The 22,359-nt window shown below is 40.3% G+C and overlaps 1 protein-coding gene across 1 annotated transcript in view; it reads left to right on the forward strand.

The window, feature by feature from the left end:
* Positions 1-22,359, forward strand: part of LOC142418364 (amine oxidase [flavin-containing] B-like) — a 56,626-nt gene that overhangs the window by 18,814 nt on the left and 15,453 nt on the right. Inside the window, exons 2-8 of the mRNA XM_075520111.1 lie at positions 655-749; positions 1,736-1,873; positions 14,174-14,278; positions 15,042-15,133; positions 18,015-18,156; positions 20,030-20,179; positions 20,844-21,003. Coding sequence (XP_075376226.1) covers positions 655-749; positions 1,736-1,873; positions 14,174-14,278; positions 15,042-15,133; positions 18,015-18,156; positions 20,030-20,179; positions 20,844-21,003 — 882 coding nt within the window. The remainder of the gene's footprint in view (positions 1-654; positions 750-1,735; positions 1,874-14,173; positions 14,279-15,041; positions 15,134-18,014; positions 18,157-20,029; positions 20,180-20,843; positions 21,004-22,359) is intronic.

The following is a 22,359-nucleotide window of genomic DNA, read 5'->3' on the forward strand; positions in this document are numbered from 1 at the left end:
AAGAATTGCAAGATGGAAATAAAAGTGTATGAAAAACATGGATGAGGAATGAAACAATTTTGGGGGGTACACTTACCCATATTTTTTCTTCTTGTTGCCACACACAAGTGCACATTCTGTCTCTTCTGAGTCAGACCATGTGTTCTTCAGGAGAAGAAACGTGTGGCCTGACTGTGTGGGAACTTTGCTAATGCGCTTTAAAATATTCAGAGCTGGAAAGCAGACACAAGCTTCAGGAAAACTTTTGAAATTTAGGACAGTCCTAATAAAACTCCACGTCTTCCTTTTTTTGTTGGGGTTATAAAAGATGATGTGCTGATGTTAGAAAACAGAAAGCTGTCCTCCCCAAGTTCTCTACCTGGCTGCATGACTATAATAACAAGTGCTGGTTTATGCATCGGAAGAGCTGAGCAAGTGGTGCAGAAGGTGCTCAGCACATGTAAAATTTGACCACAAACTGTTTTAATATGGGGCTTCAGTTCCATTTCATGATTATTGTTTTTTTTAATTCCACCTCACCCCCCTGGCAAAGTGTTTGAATGAAAAATTCAGGATTTGGATGGATAGCTATGTGAGTGTTCACATGTCAAGTCACAAAAGCCATGGGGTGCATATACAGAGTATTCTTTAATTGTTTTTCTCTTTATCTTTTAGGTCTCTCAGCCGCCAAACTGCTGACTGAGTCAGGCTTGAATGTGGTGTTGCTGGAAGCCAATGACAGAGTTGGTGGAAGAACTTTCACCGTAAGGGTAATTATCTCCAAACCCATTTATACTACATATACATACATATAGTATATACTATACATATGTATAATTATACACATGTATGGTGTATATGTGTGTATATATATGTATAGTATACATATACTATATGAATAGTGTACTGTACATAAATGTATTTATTTATCTTTCCTGCTAGAGGACCTACTTGAGGGAAAACTTATAGAGCACTAGCAGGTGGGAAATTTCCTGATATTGTACCAGCAAGAGTAGGGAAAGAGCGGCATGATAGTGGGGACAGAATATTTCTGTGTGATCTGCAGGCTCTGGAGTCATCAGTCTTTTCCTCTGGGAAGGAGAACATGATTAGCTAAGTTTCATAATAATGTCCCAGGGAGAGACACTGGAGAAATCTCTATGACAAAACACCCGTAAGGCCCACCATGCCATGACGAGCCTTGAGCTGAACCGTAACAAGCCCCATGAGGAGTGATGTAGGCTAGAGGAATGGCAGGGGTGCCTGGGAACTAGAACCAGCATGTGTCCCTTCACTTCTTTACCTTCTGCCCTACCTTGACCTGGGAGACTCCCTCCCACTCTGCTCATTAGAAAATCTTCCCTGTGCTACTTCCTAGTACAGTCTGTTTTGAACTAGTCATTGGCGAGACGCCTGACTGAGCAAGAACCGCACAGATGTCTCTGACTCTGTCCTTCTCTCTCTGCCTGTCAGGCTCTTTCCTCTCATGTTTATTAAGGCTGTAATGTAACAACAGGCTAGCTAAGCCCGTTACAAAATCCTTATCTGAGATTCTCGGTAATCACCACACCAGAAAGTTACCAAAGAACTGAAGTTCTCCATGGGGAGAGGAGTCTTGGCCAAAATGCTCTGGGAGTGTTTCACGTAAAGAATTCTTCTGGATTGCTCTTTTAACTTGTGTGCTCTTTACAGAGGGCTTATATTTTTTTTTTTTAATCTTTTTTTCCCCTTTTGTGTGTTGTGTGTGATAAACTAGAATAAGCAAGTTAAATATGTGGACCTTGGAGGAGCTTACGTGGGGCCAACACAAAATCGTCTCCTGCGGTTATCTAAAGAGTTAGGAATAGAGACGTATAAAGTGAATGAAGTTGAGCACCTGATACACCATGTCAAGGTAAGATGCTCTCAAGCATGCTGCTGTAGACAGGCAAGTTGTAGTGATCTCCTTTCTCATTGTTTTCCATCCATGCTACAGTGAAGTATACCTGTTTAAGTATGCATCATGTGAGTTTCTTGGAGAAAAATAAGTATGTTGGTAATGAAGAACTCATACGAATTACTATATGCATGCACATCTACATGTGTACCCTGTAGATGCATCCTGTTAGCTGATGCTTTGGTTCAGGTCTGAGCTCTTAGTTAAAAGCTCTCAAAAACCTTCATTGTTTATGAACAGTACAACTGTGATTCTTCTGTACAGGTCAGCTCTCATGTACACTGCCCAAGGTGTCTGAAAATCCCTTTCAGAAGTCCTAGAAGTGTCTTCAGTCAGGCTGAAAGTTTCTCAGGATGGGTTTCCTAAACCAGTGACAACTATTATCCTGACTGAAAGAAACATGAGAGGTTAAGTTTGGTTTTGTTGATGGGGAAACTAACATGCAGAGTAGCAAAAGGCATTGCAATAGTAATTGCAAAATGCTCTGGGAGTCAAACGTTCTTGTGCAGGCAGATCTAAACGATCTGTTCGTGATCTGAAACAGGACAGCTATGGCAAAGCTGTTAAAAAGCCCACGTATTCTCAGTATTTGTACTATGCTTTCTCCAAAAGAGCATCCTTTCTCCTTTCCTGTTAGAGAGTAATGTTGCACTCCCACAACAGGGAAATCTTCTATGTCAGTCCTGAGGAAATTAACATTGAGTTTCATTATACGCTTATGAAAAGCCATTGTGCAATGACTGGCAAAATATTTGTCAGATAGCAGTTGGTGTTTGATTAAAGGTTAAAGAAAACATTGACAGATTTAAAAACAGCAATAGAGAAAAGGTGTTCTGCCGTATGTTTTCTAATATTTTTCCCACTGAATTGTTATAAAAAAGAAGTGTGTTCTCAAAGTGATTTACTATGATGACTGTCTGCAGTTGCTTCTGCAATGGTAGAACTGATGGGTACATCCACACTGTTCTGTTTCGTGTGCCTCTGGCATCATCCTCAAAGCCAAATTTTCTGCCTGTTCACACTATTTAGCCTTCAGAGTCTCCTCAATAGCAATAGGAGGTCATGACATGAGAGGAAACCTTAATGGTAGAAGATAATTGACATGGCCAGTCAGGATGACCAGCTCAGGACAACCTTGCTGTCCTAGCATGGGGGCATTCCAAAATGCTGCCAGAAGTCACTGAAGCCAAAGCTGAAGCTGACATGTGGGCCTCATTTATTGTCAGCAGACAGTCAAGCATGGCTGCTTGTTTGGTAAGCCAGACCCCATTTTTTTTTTTTTTTTTTAGAATCTCTGGGAACCAGCTTGTGGGGGGATATTGATATTACTATGCTGGTTGAAGTAGCCTTTTGTTTTCCAACAGGCTTTTAGAGTGAGAAAAACAGAGAATGGCACAAAAGTAAAAATTTGGGTGCTTGCCAAGGACAATCTGTCTTTCCCTTGACCACAAGTGTCTTATTGCATGAGCTGCCAGAGGTTGCACATAGCCTTTTACCGTCGTCTATGGATACCTTTTAGCCCAGGGTGGTGAGTGCTAGCGTGAGTCAAGGCTTTCCTCCCTACCCAGCACTGCCAGGGCTTGTTGGCATTCAGGGACATATCCCAGGCTGGCAGGGAGGGGCATGCCTCGGCTTTGTCTGTATGTTGGGCGTAGAAAGGGCCTTGAATTGGGACACTAAGGCATTAGGACACAAGTCCAGGGAATCTATACAGTAGTATGACTTGTATCCAGAAATCCAGAGATGGGGAAGCCATTCTGCTCCTGGAGGCATTCAAGCCATCCAAGCCTGGAGATATGGGGTGCTGGCTACTTTGGTTAATGCCTGCATCTGTGCAAACAGATCCTGGGGGAGCTGTGAGGAAGGCTGAGGGCCTGGCCTTGCTCCAGCATTCATGTGCCTGTGCTAAGACCTACTGAGAAATGCTCATAGATGACAGGTTATGCCCTTACGTACGCTAGGGGGATGGAACATCCATGGCAATTAGATGCAGGCAAGTGGCTCGGTCTGAGTGCTGGCAGGCATGTGTGAGATTGGCACTATGCCTTACGGAGAGCCATGGAAAAGGCTGCTCTGGAAGGTACCCTTGAAGGTTCCTACTCCACCCTGGGCTTGGAGCAGTGTCTACCTCGTAGTTAGGTCACGTTGCTTGGGGCCATTCCCAGTCAAGTGTTGAAAGTCTCCAAAGAGAGAGATCCGCTCTGCTGGCTGAGGTGCTCCCAAGGCATGCTAAGAGCCTGCAGGTTGGATTCAGACAGAGTTTGTAGGCTCAGGCTCCCAATATGGCTGCCTGTAGTAGGAGAGGTCCTGAAGAGAGGAGGGAGAGAAGTGTGTGCCAGGACTCCCTGGTAGCCAAGCAGGAGGTAGACAGAGGAGATATTCCACAGTCAGTAGCACCTCCTTTGAATCTTCTGATTTCACCCATTTTAAATCTTTTATTTCCTTTTTGCTCCTGTGTTTATACAACTATGGAAATATATTATCATAGCTAAAGAATTACTTGTAGTTAAAGAATTGGAAGATGAGCAGTATATAGTAAACATGCATTGTTTTGTGGCAAAATGAGTGTAATAATCTTCAGCCTTTTGCATTTCATGTAACTGTAATACATTCCTTACAGATCTCTTACTTTCAGCCATGTGGCTTGCCCATGCGTTCCACGAAAATGCATTCCACAGTGTTCTTGTGTGCTCCCTGAAATATAAATAGTACTCTCAAGTCATAGCTTGCAAATCGGATTCCAAAATATACAAAGGTCTGTTGCCCCGCATGAATTTGAATTCACGTGCTGACCCAAGCTTTGTGACTGCAGCCAAATCTAATTAAATTCTGGACCACAGAATTCTCTCTGAACCCAGAGAGGCAGTGAAACCTAAAGGTTTTAATTCTTCTCTTGCTACACAATCAGGCATCACAGTGCATCTTGTAAAATCAGCTGCTGTTTTTACATATACCCAAAGGCAAAATCCAGCCTTTCATAGTTAATTAAATTTATTTTAGAGGCTTTTTAATACAAACAATGTATGCAGCTTCTTTGTACTACAAAATGAAAAGAATGCATTTTGTTGATCTCTGGGTGGGTCTTTGCTAATTAGGCTTTACCAACTTGATTGGGTTGTGTGGTTTTTTTCCCCTTTAATCTTTTTTAATGTCAGGTTCTACTGTGAGATTATTTTTGGTCTTGCTTATATTGTATGTGATATCTTCACAGAAACTCAAAACTATATTTCTTGCCCTACATTTTTTTTTTCTTTTCCTCCACTTGTTAAGCAACCTTTTTCAGGCTCTTTGAAAGGAGATTAGTATGTTCTTTTCATTTGTGTAAATACTGGTTCATCAGCCTTAGTGAGAAAATTAGTATAGCTCTGCAAGTAGTATTTGATGGGCAGGTTGCTGCCTGAACACCATTGCTTTTCAATAGCGTAATTGCAGTTAGGTTCATAAATCCAGATTTAAGAAGCACAAAAGCAGAACTATCTGAGAAGTCGTCATCTCCTAACAGTGCTTGCATTGGACTGGTAAGCAGATGTAAAACACTTCTTAAAATAAGGTAACTTTTCCTTAGCTGCCGAAGAGAGGATTCCAGGCCCTACCTTAGATAGGTAGATTTGCACCTTTTGACTGGTGGTGTTTATTTTCCTCACCAAAATTGCAGCTTTTGTCTTAGAAAAACAAACCAAAGTACATATAGTCCAGGTAATTTTTACATTTGCCATGTAACAGTCCCTGGAAAGAAGTGTTGAAATACAATAATTTACATGTTTTCATGAGGGTTTAATTATCAACATATTTTCTTCGTTAATTCAAATTGCACTTCACTTTTCTGCAGTCCCAATAGCCATGCAAATTTCTTGCATTTTAAAATACAAATGTATTAAATGTTATTAAATGTAACACAGGTTACTTTGCTAAGAGAGATAACTGTGGAACTGGTTTACTCTGACACCCTAAATCTGTGGAAAGAAACATTTCTTTATATGACTGGTTTGCCAAATTAATCTTTTTAGACCTTGATTCCTTCATATACAGTCAGGATGACCTACCCTTTGTCCTGCTGTGGTGCCAGCTGAACACCCTCTGATCCCATTTTCACTGATGGAGAGCTTACATGAAAATCTGGCAACAGAGGCTGGCAACAAGACTCCTCTTACTGGCTACATTAGACCAACAAAGCTTGTTTCTCAAAATCTAGTCATTATCCTGTGGTAGATCCCCCCACTGCCATTGGTGCTCATTGTCATTTTTTTCCAGATGTTTTTTCTGCCAGAACTTTCTATGGGATAATGCCATGATCCTTCCTGGAACTTCCCCAGATTATAGCATCGTTGTTAGAAAGTGGTATAACATTTATTCCTTTTAATCCCTGTGTGGTCTCAGTGTGGACCGCGGATAGTGCTAACAGCTGGCTTAGGTAGCTGGCTATTTTGACAGTGTATTGCACCTGAAACATTCCTCCTGTGGTGGTAATTGAGGTAAGTCCTGCTAGTTGTTTTCTTAGCACCAAAAGGCAGGCTTGGCATTGTGCACATCCAGGGGGGTCTTTCAGGTTAAAATGCTGGGTGAAACATGAAGCATCCCCTCCCTACTGACTGGACAGGTTCTCGACAGTGAGTTGCTGATTACTTCATTGCCTGCGTTAAGTTCCCTGTAAAAGAATGGAGTTTTCTCATACCCATTCCTCTGCCAGCAGCACTGGCTAGAGGTGTCTAAATGCATGTCATGCCCTCTTCAAGTTTAGCACAACTTTCATATACAGTCGGCATCTCTGGGGAGAATGCTAATGTGAACTCAGTCTGCAGCACATCACCGTAGGTGAATACTTAGTTTTACACATGCAATACTTTTAACTAGGACCACAAATCTGCACTAATGTTAGCAGGTTACATACTGATCTACAACAGATCTGCAGAAAAAAATTTTACAGCCCTCTTGGGTGTCATTCATTTTCAGCACTATTGTGCTTATTAAAATGCAGTTTGCTGTGGTCTTGTTCATGAATAAAAAATGTGATGGTCCTGTTGTATTGGGATTTAATTAGCAACTGGGTAAGTGACTGCTGTATCTAAAGTTACAGAATTTATTGGTGTTTCTTCTGTGATATCAGTGATATATGCACTGAAGCTAAGCAATATGATTTATTTAAGCTTTTGACCTGCTTCTCTGCAAATCTAAGGGCAGTATCTCCTGGCATAGTCTGTAGTATATAGCGTAGCAGCTTAAATGGATTTTTGAACGACTAGATAACAGTGCTTTCATTTTTCTTTGTATATCTTAGAGTGCAGTCAGAGAATGAAAAGTCTGTGAGAGACTCAGCTGCCATCAATTTAAGCGAGGTGAAATGGCATTGCATCTTTTGTTTTTTCCCCTTTTTGCTGACAATTTGTAAGCAAGAACTTGGGGAACTGAGAAGAATACATCTGAATCTTCAAGAAGCTGGGCATCTGGTGTCTTGAAAAGGAAGCCAAGTAAATTCAAAGATGCTTAGATTACTACAGCACCTTGGTAGTTTCACATGTCATTACTGGAATGCCGATCTATGTTATTTTAACTCTTTACTAGATATGAGGATGCAGGCATTCCTGTCACAAGATGCTGTGTCATAAATCACACTCGCTGGTAGCCTCAGAAGTGAGTCTGAGGGTTGAATAGGCTGAGGTTGGTGAAAGCATCTTCCAGACTCCCACAAGGGATATCCTCCATGCTGTGAATGAAGAGCAGTCATTCGCAGGAGTATAGGAAAGGCTGGTCTTGTTTTGGTCTCATTCGACCTGCCCTGTAAATAAAGGGGCATCTTCCGTTTTTTGTGCCAGCCACTTGGCAGTAACTACCAGAAGGAAGTTTGTAATTAGGCCTTTTTAATTAAAAGATGGCTATTATTTGTAATACAGCAGCCTAAAAGAAGCAAGATTACGTACAGCAAATCTGCAAGGTGATCTCTGCCAAAGGGGACTGTAAAGCAAGGTCTTGCAAGGGATGCTTATTGATCAAGAAGATTGAAAGACTGGAAGACTGGCAGCTGTGACCTAATGGTAGCATGAGGATGAAAGTAGTAAGAAAAATGAATTGGAAATAAAGTATGCCTTTCTTAATTAAATCTGAATGGAAAGAAAATTCCTCAGTCTTAGCCCTCCCAGACCCCAGGGCCTGTTCCCTAGGAGATAAGGAAAAGGAGCTGTGCTCCCACCTGGCTTATTTAATTCAGGCTGCTGGGAGAAAAGCTTCAATTGCATCTGATTGTAAGAACTGATTTTTGTTTCCCTTGAGAAGTTGATTGAGGTCTACAGAAAAACAGAATCAGAGAAATGTGTATTTCATACAGGAACAGCTGGTTGAGCATACTGGGTTTCACACATCTGTAAAATTTTATGTAAGGTTTCATTTTTTTTAGGTAAGAAATTTAATAACCTGGAGTATCTCAGAAACAAAACTTGTGAGTCCAATGCCACCTTCTACTTTAAAGAGAGTGTTTTAGTTGTGAGAGAGCGTGTGTGCCCTGTGTGCTTGGTTATGTTATCTGTGGGCAGAGCTCATTTGATGGCTTTCTCCCAAATGAAACTCCTCTTTTCTCCTGTTTTCATTTATACGCTTTTGGGAGGGGAAGAAGGGGGTTTTTGAAGACTAATTCTAGAAATACTGAAAAGTTTTCTATTGATTTTATGCACTTTGTTGGCAGGTTTAATTCAGGTGTTGAAAGCCACATGCAGGCCTGGTTTCAAAGAGTATTTAGAACCACAGTCCCTATAAATCTGTGCTTTATAAGACATCTACATGCTTTTTGTAAAGGTGGTTTTTAGTGTCCAAACCCAAAAAATCCTGTTCTAGTAGGAAGGAGACTTAGTTAACTCTTTCCTCAGCTGATTGGAACAAATAGTTACATTCACTTTTTAATTCAGAGCAGATCCTCAGTTTCCCTTTCTAAATCGCTTCAGTGTTGTTGTTTTTCTCATTCTGCCTTTTTGCAGATAAGACAAGTATTCCAGCAATTGTATGACTAATGTTGTGGCAGAGTGAAGGTGGACTTTATTTCTATAGTATGGCAGAAACAAATTGTTCCCAGTGAGCTCCTTTCCTTTTCAGGATGCATGTTTCAGGCCAAAGTGACTGGTGATACTACACTTAAAATGGAATTACTTTTACTGACCAAATTTCACGAAACACTCTGGCATCCACGGCTGATGATCTCAAATTAGATATTGAAAGATATTTGGAGGATAACCATTAGTTATCCAGATTTTCTTGTGCTGCATTTGTATTTTCTAACCTATATATCTTTCTTCCTTTAGGATATCTGTCAAATGAAAAGCTGAGCATATGAGCTCCTGAACAGTTTCCCAAAGAAGGGAACTACAATGAAGCTCAACACGGTTACAGTTTTCTCAGTAGGCCTGTACACCTCTCTCAGCTTGGTCCAGCTAGTTGCCATATTTTATGGAGAATTATGATTACACAAGAGGCTTAGTCCCAAAGACACATATTGTTAGATGCTATGGATTAAAAAAAACCCCAGAGAACACCCCCCACAAACCAAATGAAAAGTAGTTTTCTACAGGGCAGCAGATGAGAAACTGAGTATCTGAGACAGGTACAGAGTTACAGCCTGAAGCGATGCTTTGCTGTTTCTCATTTTCCTTCTCACAACTTTGCATCTTGCTATTTCTGTGCTTTATATGAATGATGTTACTAGGATTTTAAGTTGAGAGAATGTGTGTGTGTGCTGTGCCAGTGCTGTGAATCAGCAGAGGGCACTATGTGCCTATAAACCTATGTAACTGTGAATTAACATGCAGAGTGACATCTTGGTGAAGTTAGCATCAGTTACTCCAAGGTTTAGACGATTTAGCTGAGGGAATATCAGTGCTCATTCAGTGATGCAGAGAATGCACCACACCATCTCATTTCTTCCAATGAAAGCTGACTATATTTATAAGGTGTTTATACTGTGCTATAAAAAAATGCATGGATCGTTGGCATCAGGAGCTTCAGTTCACAATACTGCATCCCACTCGGGCGATACCTGGGTACATAATGTTTAGGGGAGCATGAAGTTGTCTTGTGCCTGCAAAAGCAGACTCTCTCCTGAGATCCCGCTGTTCCCATTGAGATACTGATGATATTTCCTGGCGGAGCGTGTCCTTTCTCAGCCAACCATTCGCTCACTCTCACCCTCCCAGGAGAAAGTGTGCGGGATCCAGTCCCTCTGCCCTCCCAGCTGCTGGGGCTGGTATTCAAGGGGCTGCTGATATTCAGTTGCCGTGCTGTGTTTTTTTTCCCCTGTAATAACCCACTTCTTATGTCAGTTATTTGACCTGAAATGGAGCGGATGTATGCAGAAAGTTTATTTCTATACTACTTGCATTACATGGGTCCCACGTAGCTAAGCCAAATGTTGGTTGACGTGAAACAGATGGATGAGAAAATCTTCTGGGAATTGTAATATTTGTGACAAACACTGGATTTCTCATTTCCCTGTTTGTTTAGTCCTGAGACAGCTGGGTTCCATGAATTTCATCCCTATAGTTTCAGCTTCTTCAGTATGCTTTAGCCCATACTGCAGCAACAGCCTGTGTAAGCAGCAAAGTGACCCATACAATAGCAGGTAGACCTCCAGCTGCTGATGCTGGTGTTCTGCTTTTGGAAGCATTGCAAGTGGCATCATGAAACAGTTTCTAAAAAATGTATATGCCTGTATTAAATACCACTAAGTCCTTAAAAAAAAAAAAAGGTAAGAAATACTTCTGAGCATTATAGTACTAGTGTTGAAATATGTCAAATGATCAGAAGGGGTGGTTATTATTGCTGTTTTTATACTGCTCTGATTTAGGTATAAAAAATATTTGAAAAGGAAATATTTTGTGCATCTTGGGGCATATTTTTCATCTGTGTCTTGTTTTTCTTCAGAGATTATACAGCACCAGGAGGTATGGAGAATGCTATTCCCAGCAATATGATAGAAATAGGCAAATTTTGCCTAAATATCAATAAGGTTATTGTTTTTGCAAAAGTGAAAATTCATCGGAAGTAGAGCCAGAATGTTTCAGTTTGTTGGAAACTACTTAGAGCTATGCGTAGTCTTTCTTTGGTGCTGCTATTTTTGTTTCTGTGTAGAACCTAGTCTTGCAGTTTCTTCTCAAACAAAATTCTGATTGACAGCTCCTGGAGTTTTGTCTGTGTAGGAAATAAGGATCAGGCCTTAGGTAATGTCTTAGGAGCTCTTGAAAGTAACTTTCACAGGAGACTCGCTCACTTTTATGATTGTTTTTATTTTTCCAGGTTGAAGTTTGTTCTTGTGCTTTATGAGACTTGTCACCCCAGATTTCTGCACAAGAGACATACCCAAGATTTCCCTTTCAGCAGTTCAAATGCAGTGAAATAGAAGAATACTAAAACAAAATGTTTTGTGTGTCTCTTAGCCGTGCGCTCATGAGGAAGCACCACAGGGAATTCATAAGACTTGAGTTAACTCAGAGGGGATAACTCAGTTAGGATTGCCCCTGGCAGAACAGGAAGCTCAGAACAAAATCAATAATTGGAATAACCCATTCTGATACTGTCCTGGTTTTCTTGAGCACAGCAGTATACATGTTTCATAAATCTAAATCTGGGAAAAGCTAGGTACTTAAAACCAAACTGATATGCTTTGTCTTTGAAATACCTACACTGTGTTTACGCTAGTGAAGGGTGGCTCCAGTGTTCAGAAGAAGGCACAGTAAAACTGCCTTCTTGCTGCCATAGTAGTTAGTTATGGAATTTTAATATGCCCAAAGAGGCTAAAAGGTAATTACCAACATGGTTCAGATGTTACTAGCTGAGACAGGAAGGTACTCAGTCTGAGAGCTTTTGCTGCTTGTTCATAGCCCTTTGGCAGCAGAGTATGAAGTTGTGCCCCAGTTCAAATTAATTTCATGTTAAGAGATTCCATAATAGTTCCCAAATGTCCATGTCAGGACCAAATTCTTCTGATGAAACAAACTCACTGAGTTAATCTCCATCTACAGGGATATGTTTTCCTGATACCAATTTAATGTATTTCCATATGGTTGAGCACAAGAGCTGTAGAAATGCGCTTTTGTTCCATGCTGAATGAAAAAAAAAAAAAAACCCAACACCTCCATTTTCTGGGGTATTTGTGAACATGTGCTGTAATGTCCATTCTTAAATTGGAAATGCTAAGTTTTCAACCTTGGTACCTCTGGCTCATGAAGTGACTGGAGATCTACTCTGGCTATGACAAAACTTCTGATTGAAAACTTCTTAAAATTTGATGTTTTGGCATTTTACAAGCCATAATCTGTCCTCAAAAGCACTGCAAAATGAAATTGTTGTTTTGCTGCTACTTCTTCATATGTCCATGTACCAAAGAATTAATGCCTTTCTTCCCACACTTTGCTTTCTTCCTAACTTTCATTACCTTGGTGTTTCTGACAAGGATTCCATTAGTGTCCTGCGTCCGTACAAAGACTAGGTGAAAAAACAGTTCCTTCTTCACTTTCTCAAACCTGTTGGGTTTTTTTTGTAAACTGATTTATTCTTATCCTTAGGTTTGATTTTTGGCCTTACTGCTTTCTAAGTATCTCTCACTTTGAATTAGAAGTTCTCAAAGTTATTAGCCAGCATTTTTCAAGGTTATATCTCATTTTGTTATTTCTGGACCAAGTTTTGAGTCTTTCAGGATTCCTTTGTGCCCTTTTATTGTCTCTTCTGGTGCTTGCAAACACCTGCAGATTTGACTAATGTGCTCTCTGTCCCTTCTTTCACATTATTAATAAAGAGGCTAAATCAAATCAAGCCTGACGCTTCTTCAAGTAAGTGGTCTTCGGATACTTCTCATCAACAGGACACAGTGTTGTTGTTTTTACCTGGTTTTAAATATTAAATCTTGATGCAGTATTTCTTTTGAAGCCAATGTAAACATTTTTAAGTGATGGGTTGGTGTGGCACTGCGTTAAATATCTGTTAAAAGTTAGTACTTCTACCAGTTGACATTCATGCTGATGCAGTGCCCACTTAAATACATAATTTGATAGAAGCTTTGAAAAATCAGCTGTGGCACACAATATGGCCTTTATTGTTTATCTATTTTATGGAGTCCAGAATGCATTGTGAGAAAATGAGTAACCACATAATGCTAATGAGCATTTCTTTGTGAATTTTTAAAGCTGTTATGCTGCCATCCATATAGTCAGCCAGGGAAATCCCATGTAAATAAAATAGCTCTACAAATTACCTGTTGTCTTCCACTCTTAATTCAGCTAGACTTTCTGAATATCTAGTGGCGGAGATATAGATATATAAAATCTAACTATTAAATATATAATTATGTAATTAGGACATTTGTATTGGCCACACTATCACTCTCTGGAATTTATGGCCAGAGGTGTTGGATTGGAAGAATGAGTCATTATTAGTAAATGCTACATTTTCTGTAGGGCTCAGGATTTTTAGGTTAGCTGAAACCAGTTTTTTTCAGGGAGGTCTCTGAGCTATGATTTTAGTGTATAATAAAGCTCATCACAGCTGCTTCTGTCTGATTTTGAAAGAAAAAAAACCACTAAATACAATTAACAGTTCAGTCTTTTCATGAACATTTAGCAGGAAAAAAATGTATTATATGTTTCTCTTTTTCAGTAACAAATAGCCAATTTTTCATCTTAATTGAGCAATGCTGTTCCACCTCATTTTTTTTGGTCTGATCGTAGTGACTCTACTGCAGGGTATTAGTTTTGTTGCCCAGAAGTGCCCAATGTAAAGCTTTGAAGATAGAAGGCAGTGTCAGTTCTGCACACAACTGACTTAATTCAACTGTGTATCACACTGAAGTTGCACATGTAGAACAACAGGATCACAGAATGGTTGAGGTTGGACGGGACATCTAGAAGTCATCTTGTTCAACCGTCCTGCTCAAGCAGGACCACCTAGAGCCGGGTGCCCAGGACCATGCCAGACAGCTTTTGAATATCTCCGGGGATGGAGACTCCACAACCTCTCTGGGCAACCTGTGCCAGTGCTTGGTCACTCTCACAGTGAAAAGGGTTTCCTTACATTCAGACAGAAGCTCCTGTGTTTCATTTTGTGCCTATTGCCTCTTGTTCTACATGAACACACAGACATGATCTGTCAGAAGCTGTTGCATGTATTGATTAAATTTGTGCTTTCTTCCAGGGAACGCTTAACCGTTTGGTGCAGCTTCCCACACATAGAAGCCATGATTATGGTTGTATTTAGTTTTCATGATGTTTTTGTTTGTTTTTCATCTTGTAGGGTAAGTCTTACCCCTTTAAAGGTCCATTCCCTCCTATGTGGAATCCATTGGCCTACCTGGACTACAACAACCTATGGAGGACCATGGATGAAATGGGAAAGGAGGTATGGCATGAGGAACTGCAGCAGACCGTCTCAGCTCAGCTTTGTCTCCATGAGGGGCAGAGTGGAGACAGGACTAGGATGCAGATAGGCCAAGCTGCTCTAGCTTGAACAAACCTGGTGCTGGCAAGAGCAGCATCATGCCATGCGTTTTGGTATGCACTGATGGTCAGAGCACATGTTATAAGTGGCATCCTGGCAAGCTTTTCTGAAGGCCATGCTGTTGAGGCTGTCTGCAGTCATACCTTCATTTTTCTGGATATATGAACATTAGGGTTTATGCATGTGATTTTTAGCACTTTGCCTGACGATTGGGTAAGTAATATTTTAAGAGACTTGTAGACTTCAAATGTACACCCTTCTCCACCCTCAAGTTCAGCTCAACCATTTTATTTTGTTACCAGGAGCGTATGTTTTCCATTGACTGAGCTACAAGTCTGTGAGAAGAGGTTGCTGTTACTTGCATAGATGAATGGGAGAGATACGGAATAACTCAGAGACATTCCCCAGCACTGTACTTTGCCTTTCTAGGCAAAGTTCTTAACTCTAAGATTATTCTCTATTCTTAAATCTAAAAAAAAAAAAATCTTAAACAAACAACAAAAAAGTAAAAGCGTCCACTGTTAAGTTCACTGTATTACCTGCCAGAAATTTGCAGGCTGAATTACCATATAAAGATGAGATTGTTTGTGATTGTTTGTGTTTGTTGTCTCTTTCTTATGCCACTCATTCATTTGCTGATGAATGCTCTTTTATGTCTCCTTAGATTCCCAGTGAAGCCCCATGGAAGGCTCCACATGCAGAAGAATGGGACAAAATGACTATGCAAGATTTCATAGACAAAATTTGCTGGACGAAGTAAGAAACTCTTTAATACGAAATATAATAGCTTATATTTATACAATTTAGAGCTCTAAATAGGCATTACTGCTTTGCAAACAGATATAACTACCACTAGAATACAGCCTTTTTAAAGAAATGGGGTGAGAAAATCTTGTTATAATGGCCCACGACACCTGTCAGCACACACAGTAGATTCTGTTATATTTCCATAACTTTTTAGACTAAAATAAAGATAAAAGGAAAATATATTTGGGGAGGGTTAATTCTGAAGACATAGGTAGTATGTTCATCTGTTATATGCACTTTCCCTCTCTTTACTGTGTGTTTAACTTTTATGAGAAAAATGCTCTGGCTACAGCAGGTTTTTGAATCAAACTTTTGATGGAACAACACACATTTATTCTGTGCTGGACCAGCTGATTTCACCAAAGTGCTATAAAAATAACATTGGTCTTGAAATAGCACTAAATCACTTTAACACCCATCGTTCTATTGTTTAACTGCTGCGCTATATACCACCCAGGCAAACTGAAAATGCTTCCTGTTTTTATGTATACATCAAAGCAATTTTTCTTTACTTGCCATTCAACAACAGTTTGATTGGTTTTCTTTGCACTGAAGCAAAAAAAACCCCATTAATTCTGCCTTGCTGTAAAGCAGATTGATTTCGACAGCAACTTCTTCAGAATTGCTAAGCACCTGACACACGGCTGCAGCGAGCCTGCACGAGCTTGGTGCAGAGGCCTGCTAGCACCCACTCAGCTGACGCTGTGGGTGACAGGGGCATTTTTACGGCTTCAGCCAGCCTCTAGAGAGCAACGTGATCATTGTTAATGGACAGTAGGCTCTTGTCCAAAAACTTTTAATCTTCCGGTTGTTTTGCTTTAACAAGAGTTACAATTGCACAAAAGCATATAGAAAGCTTTTCTTGTTTGTATCACCGTCCATATTCAGTAAAACCAAATAGAAATGTATGCTGGCGGTGCTGCTGGCCATCTGAACTTCTGATTTGGTAAGGAACTATCCAAGTTAGCAAAACACCATGCACCGGTAGTCATTCAATATCCAATAGCTCACGTGACTACAGTCATGTTTTTTCAAACTCTGATGGAATAAGACTTGACGTTTTACCTGAATATTGGCATAACTGTCAGCCTCCCTTAATTCCAAGATGCTTTTCAGATTTCATATGTGCTTTTCAGCTTGATTTGCCCAGTTTGTTCAGGATTTAGGTAGCATGCTGTAGCAACTTCCCACCCTGGAAGGTAATGATCCAGAAGGGTAATCTTCTACTATTCCTTCTCATCTAGCAGACTGTACAGATTAGCTTTTGGCTAGAATTGCATGCTGGAAATACCCCGAGTGCTCTTGGTTGAAATCATACTGCCATTTCTAGGTAAAACACCAGGAGAGGCTGGGGAACTGAAATGCTGGAAAGCAATGGGAGAAGGTGGCAGAAACTAGGAGAATTTAACCACCATCTAATACCTTCTGCTTATGAAATATTAATAAATACGTATACTAATTCTCCCGTTAGACAAAATATCTTTCAGAGTTGATCATATTTTACAGTATTTGTGTATACAGACAAAAATTGATAAATATTTTCTGTATTATTTTTGGCTGTCAAGAATGAAGCCAGAATGCAGCCATATTTCAGAAAATGGATCAGCTTTTTACTTCAGCAGGACTTTGCATTTTTATAAAGGACATAACATGCCTTTTTTCTATGTAGATCTACAGCTGTTTGAAATAGTATGTTTGAGTTACACTTTTTACTTTTTTTTTTTTTTTTTTTTTAAAGTTCGAAGACTGAAAAAATAAAGAAGCAACTAAGTAGATTCTGTACTGGTTTTGGAAGTTACTGATTGCCTGATGCCTGGCATATGAAATACTTATAGAATCTCAGTCCCTGTCAATCACAATGCAGTTAAGCTGAGCATCTCCTGGTCCTATCCATGTGCCTTTAAACTCCTCCTCAGAGTGAGGGCAGAGGAAGTGTTTACTTCTAACAGGAGGAATGTTTCCCTGAGCCTTAATTAACTCTGTCTTAGTGCACCCCAAAATCTTGTACAGGTTTATACAGTAATTTTCAGTAGAGCTGTTATGAAAGCGCCAACTGGAGGAAATACAGCAGTGATCCTTTTTCAGGCACAGGCCACTTTTCCACTTCTGTGTTCATCACCACTGGCTACCAGACCACTGTTTAAAATAATGAGATGAGCAACCAAAAGTATCCTTTCCCTTTTCTTGCCAGACTTTTGCATGAATGTGTATATGTTGTCTCTTCACTTACGGCTTCCTACTTACATTTCTTTCCTTGTTGTGTTCCAGCTACAGCACCTGCCCTGAGCACAGCAGAGGAGTGGGCAGTGAGGGGATGCTGACTAATCCAGAGATCTTAGATAATTAGTTTAGACAAGATCCCTAACTTTTTTATGACAAATGTTGAATAATCCCTATGCTGTGTGCTTGAGGGACAGGCATTCAGCAGATGCAAACAGAGCTGGAGATCTTGGATGTAACCCAGGAACCATGGGAGGACATGGTGGTTTTGGAGTCCAGTGAAGACAGGAGGGCTTGCTTCCCTAAATTCTGAGTCTAGGGTGACAAGCTAACTTTGTATTAGTAGCATAAAGTGACATAAGCTTTCACTGGCTCTTATGTCTCCTGGAGCCCTAATTTTGCTGGAATACAGCAATGCTTGATTAACATGTTTTTTAAAAAGTGTTGTGTAATAGGAATTGATACTGTTTCTTACTTCAGCTGGAATTAAGGAATCCTTTGCTCTCAGTGAAAGGAGAGGCTGTCAAATATAGTCTCTCCCCTACTAAAGAACAAGATTGTTACCTTTCTTCAGTTTTTAAATTAACTCACTTTCTTGTCTCTGTTGCAGTGCTGCCAAGAGTTTTGCAACTCTGTTTGTGAATGTGGATGTCACTTCTGAACCCCACGAGGTCTCTGCCCTTTGGTTTTTGTGGTATGTGAAGCAGTGTGGGGGGACAACAAGGATATTCTCAACAACCAACGGAGGGCAGGTACTGTCAGCCATCACCTTCTGCGGCTTGTGACAGGCCCTGTTTAACTTCATTCTTTTGCTTATTTATTTTAGTTCAGAGAGCCAACTGAGACGTCCGTGATTTTGAGCCAGTAGCACATTGATAACTAGTTCTATTCATTTACGCCTTAATCTGGATCTTGCAAAACTAATGCTGAAGGCTATTCCTGCGCTGAAGGCATTAGCCCAGGGATCAGTAGATTTGTATCAGTTCCTGACTCTGGCTTCCTTTTGGGCTCTGTTTAGAAGACGTACTTTGCTTTTCCACTTTAAAAAAAAAAAAAAAGTATTACTTATGCTTATTTCTGTCATGAGGCTGAAGCAAGCCTTACCACTTCAGAAGCACTTAATGAGGATGGCAATGCTAACTGCACGAGTGTGTAGCATGCTCCAAGTTAATACTGAAATTGTAGCCCAGAACTGGGTTCCTAAAGACACTAGCTCCCAGGATTAAAACTGTTAAGATTTTAAAATCAGTCTGAAGAAAATGGACACCCCTGCTTAAATATGGTATTGCTCTGAAGTGTTTGAAATCTGGTATATTAGTGCTGCTTCTGCATTTCAAGAAAGTAAAGACTCTGTTAATGGTCATACACTTGAGAAATGCAAATTTACTAATTATATTAGAAATCATTATATTTTAGAAATGCAAATGATTTAATCATAAATAACTAAAATACAAATAATACATTAAAACACGTTAAAATGCCTAAATATGCATAGATAAGCAATAATTATAGATAATTTAACTGTATATACATTGCATAAAATATTATTTGAATTCTGTGTTATGTTAGCAGTGATTTGAGTTTAAGTTAGATTACATACTGCAGGACACATTTTTGGTGTGAACTATGCCAGTTCTTTATACCTTGTTATTTATTATGAGGATCAGCGTTCTTCTGACTCACAGACCTCTGCAGGGTTGAGAGTGAACTCAGAGAAAGGTTTAAAAGTTTAAGCGCTTTTCAGAAGTCTTGCTGATTCACACAGTTTTGTGGAATCCATTTGGAGACCACATGAGGGATTTTCTCATGAGGTTACTGATACTTCTAGTTTTGGCTGGTGGTCAAATACGGGAAGCGTCTGAGGAGTTCACTGAAAGAGAAAAGACTGTGAATATATTTTCCAAGTGAGACTGCTTAACTTTCCTAAAAAGCTTTGATAACAACAGAAGAATGGGATTTGTTTTGAATACCAAGCAAAACATTTGTCATGATTGTCGTGGTTTAGCCCCAGCCGGCAACTAAGCACCACGCAGCCGCTCGCTCACTCCCCCGCGGTGGGATGGGGGAGAGAATCGGAAGAGCAAAAGTAAGAAAACTTGAGGGTTGAGATAAAAACAGTTTAATAGGGAAAGCAAAAGCCGCGCATGCAAGCAAAGCAAAGCAAGGAATTAATTCACTACTTCCCATGGGCAGGCAGGTGTTCAGCCATCTCCAGGAAAGCAGGGCTCCATCACAGATAATGGTTACTTGGGAAGACAAACGCCATCACTCCAAATGTCCCCCCTTCCTTCTTCTTCCCCAGCTTTCTATACTGAGCATGACGTCATGTGGTATGGAATAGCCCTTTGGTCAGTTTGGATCAACTGTCCTGGCTGTGCCCCCTCCCATTTCTTGGGCACCTGGCAGAGCACAGGGAAGCTGAAAAGTCCTTGACTAGTACAGCAACAACTAAAACATCTCTGTATTATCAACACTGTCTTCAGCACAGATCCAAAACATAGCCCCATACCAGCCACTATAAAGAAAATTAACTCTATCTCAGCTGAAACCAGGACAATGATACGTGATTCACATGCATCACTCTGCTCATTCTGCTTTGCTGAGTTGTTGTTTTCTGTGTTTCAGGAGAGGAAGTTTGTTGGGGGCTCTGGCCAGATCAGTGAGAAAATAATGGAGCGCCTGGGAGGCCGGGTGAAGCTGAGGAAGCCGGTCGTCCGCATTGACCAGTCGGGTGAACGTGTCATAGTGGAAACCTTAGATCATGAATTATATGAGGTAGTGATACTTCTAATATTTAAGCAACTGTTTGTGCTGGGATGGCTAGAAAACCTTAGCTTTTCCTTTTTGACTTCTCCAAAATCCTGTACAAAAATGTAGCAGAGCTTAAAGTGACTATGACAGAAAATCTCACTTTCTCATCGTCCCTGAGTAATAGCAATGACAGAGCTTTAAAGCAATGCCTGAAAAGCAAAGTGTATATTTGAACTCTTCCTTCACTAGCATCTCTTCTAGTATTCAGTTACCTTCTGGATTAAAGGATAGTTGTAAGGTGAATGCAAAAATGTAGCTTAGTAATAAACTTTCTGTGAAAAACATTTCAGGCTTTGCTTCCAAGTTGTAACAGAGGAGTCCAGATGGAAGGGAGACCGATGGGAGACTCTTGTAACGCAGAAAATCTTTCCACTGGCTTTTTTTCAAGCGCTGGGGAAAGAGCAGCTGCCCATCATTGGAACAGATGGCTGTTTATATAATGCTTGTTTGTTGTTTAACAACCAGGATTTTGTGAGGGTTCAGTTTTGCAATTCTTATGCTAAATGCCAAAATTGCTTCAGAAGATACATCCTGCAGCCTCCCCAGATGTCTGCCAAGATCATTAGAGCAATATACTTAGGATGAAGTAGTGCAGAATGTATTTGGCTTATGTATAATTTCTTTCCAGGGCAAATATGTGATCAGTGCCATTCCCCCAGCTCTTGGTTTGAAGATTCATTTCAACCCACCTTTGCCGCCAATGAGAAACCAGCTCATCAACCGAATCCCCATGGGCTCAGTCATCAAGTGCATTGTGTACTACAAGGAAACTTTCTGGAGAAAGAAGGGTATTACATTTTAATTGAAGGGAATAGTAGTGACAGAGAGACGGACGAGGGTACATGGTAATGGAGTAGACTTTGTGTTTAGAGGATGCTGGACCTTAGAAGGAGACTTTGTACACTTCTATGCCATTTTTGCCTTTCCCTGTTTGAGAAACTTGAGAGATCGGTTGGGAAGAGAGGGTGGATGAGAGAATAAAAAGAGGAGGTAGGTGTGAAGGGAGAACTCGTGTCTGTTGCTTATTGCCTTGGTTGTTCTTTGTGTCCTCTCCTTTTCCTTTGGTGGCACCTGGGTATGAGATGAGTATCTCCCACTTGTATGGTAATCTAAAGGTACAAGTGATATGTGATGGAGAGAGGTTTTATCCTATCAGCCTGTGAAAACTCTGCCTTCTGGATGCACTGGGCAGGATTAATTTAAGGTGTTTTCACATAGACATTCCCAGCTGGGCTAGCCATCCTGCACTCCCTTTACATGCTGAAAACTTTCATCAATTATTCCTCAGATCTCTTTTAGAACTTACTGAATCTAAGATAATCTGCAATGTAATAGCACCCATTTCTTTTCACTGGTTATAAAGAGTCCACATCTGTGTGTGTCTACAAATGTCATCCACCCTTCATCTCTGTGAATGATTTTAAGAGTTCTGGATCCTGGCATATTCTGGCTATTAGGTTTGGGATGGATTGGCAAGAGGTGACTCCCATTTCCTGGTAGAACCCGTAGTTTGTATACTGTGCTTTGCTAACACTGTTGTTCTTCTTTTAAGAACAGTTTATTTTCTTCAAACTCTTCTTTTAAGAACAATTGTGTTTTCAAAACAATGTACAAGTATCTCCTCCTATGTCTGACAAAATGTCATATATGGAAACAATTGTGCTGGAGGCACTTGAACATCTTCAGTATCTGAGAGCAGTCTGTTTCTGTGCAATTAATAATTACCTTGCTAACCGGATTGTAGAATAATTTATTTTTCTATCATGAATTCAGCAACAGGACATTCCTTTATTGGCTTTCTGTTTTAAAGGTGCTTGAAAAGGATTGTTAATTGTCAGCACAACTCGGATCTGAATTTTCTCTTCTAGAGATGATCTAGCACTTCTCTGAGCCAAAGGAACACTACACTGCAAGGGAGCTGTGCGCTAATCTTTGTCAATTGATGAGGATCGCTGTACTTGGATTTTTTGTTCTTCTTTCCTTTGTTTTCGTATCTCCCTACATTAGAATCATAGAATCAGGGAATGATAGAGATTGGGAGGGACCGCTGCATGTCATCTAGTCCGATGCCTTGCTCAAAGCAGGGTGAATTTAGATCATGTTGTTTAGGGCTTTTTCCAGTCAAGTTCTGAGTATTTCACAAC

Source organism: Mycteria americana, chromosome 1 (assembly GCF_035582795.1).
Source record: "Mycteria americana isolate JAX WOST 10 ecotype Jacksonville Zoo and Gardens chromosome 1, USCA_MyAme_1.0, whole genome shotgun sequence".
Classification (NCBI taxonomy): domain Eukaryota; kingdom Metazoa; phylum Chordata; class Aves; order Ciconiiformes; family Ciconiidae; genus Mycteria; species Mycteria americana.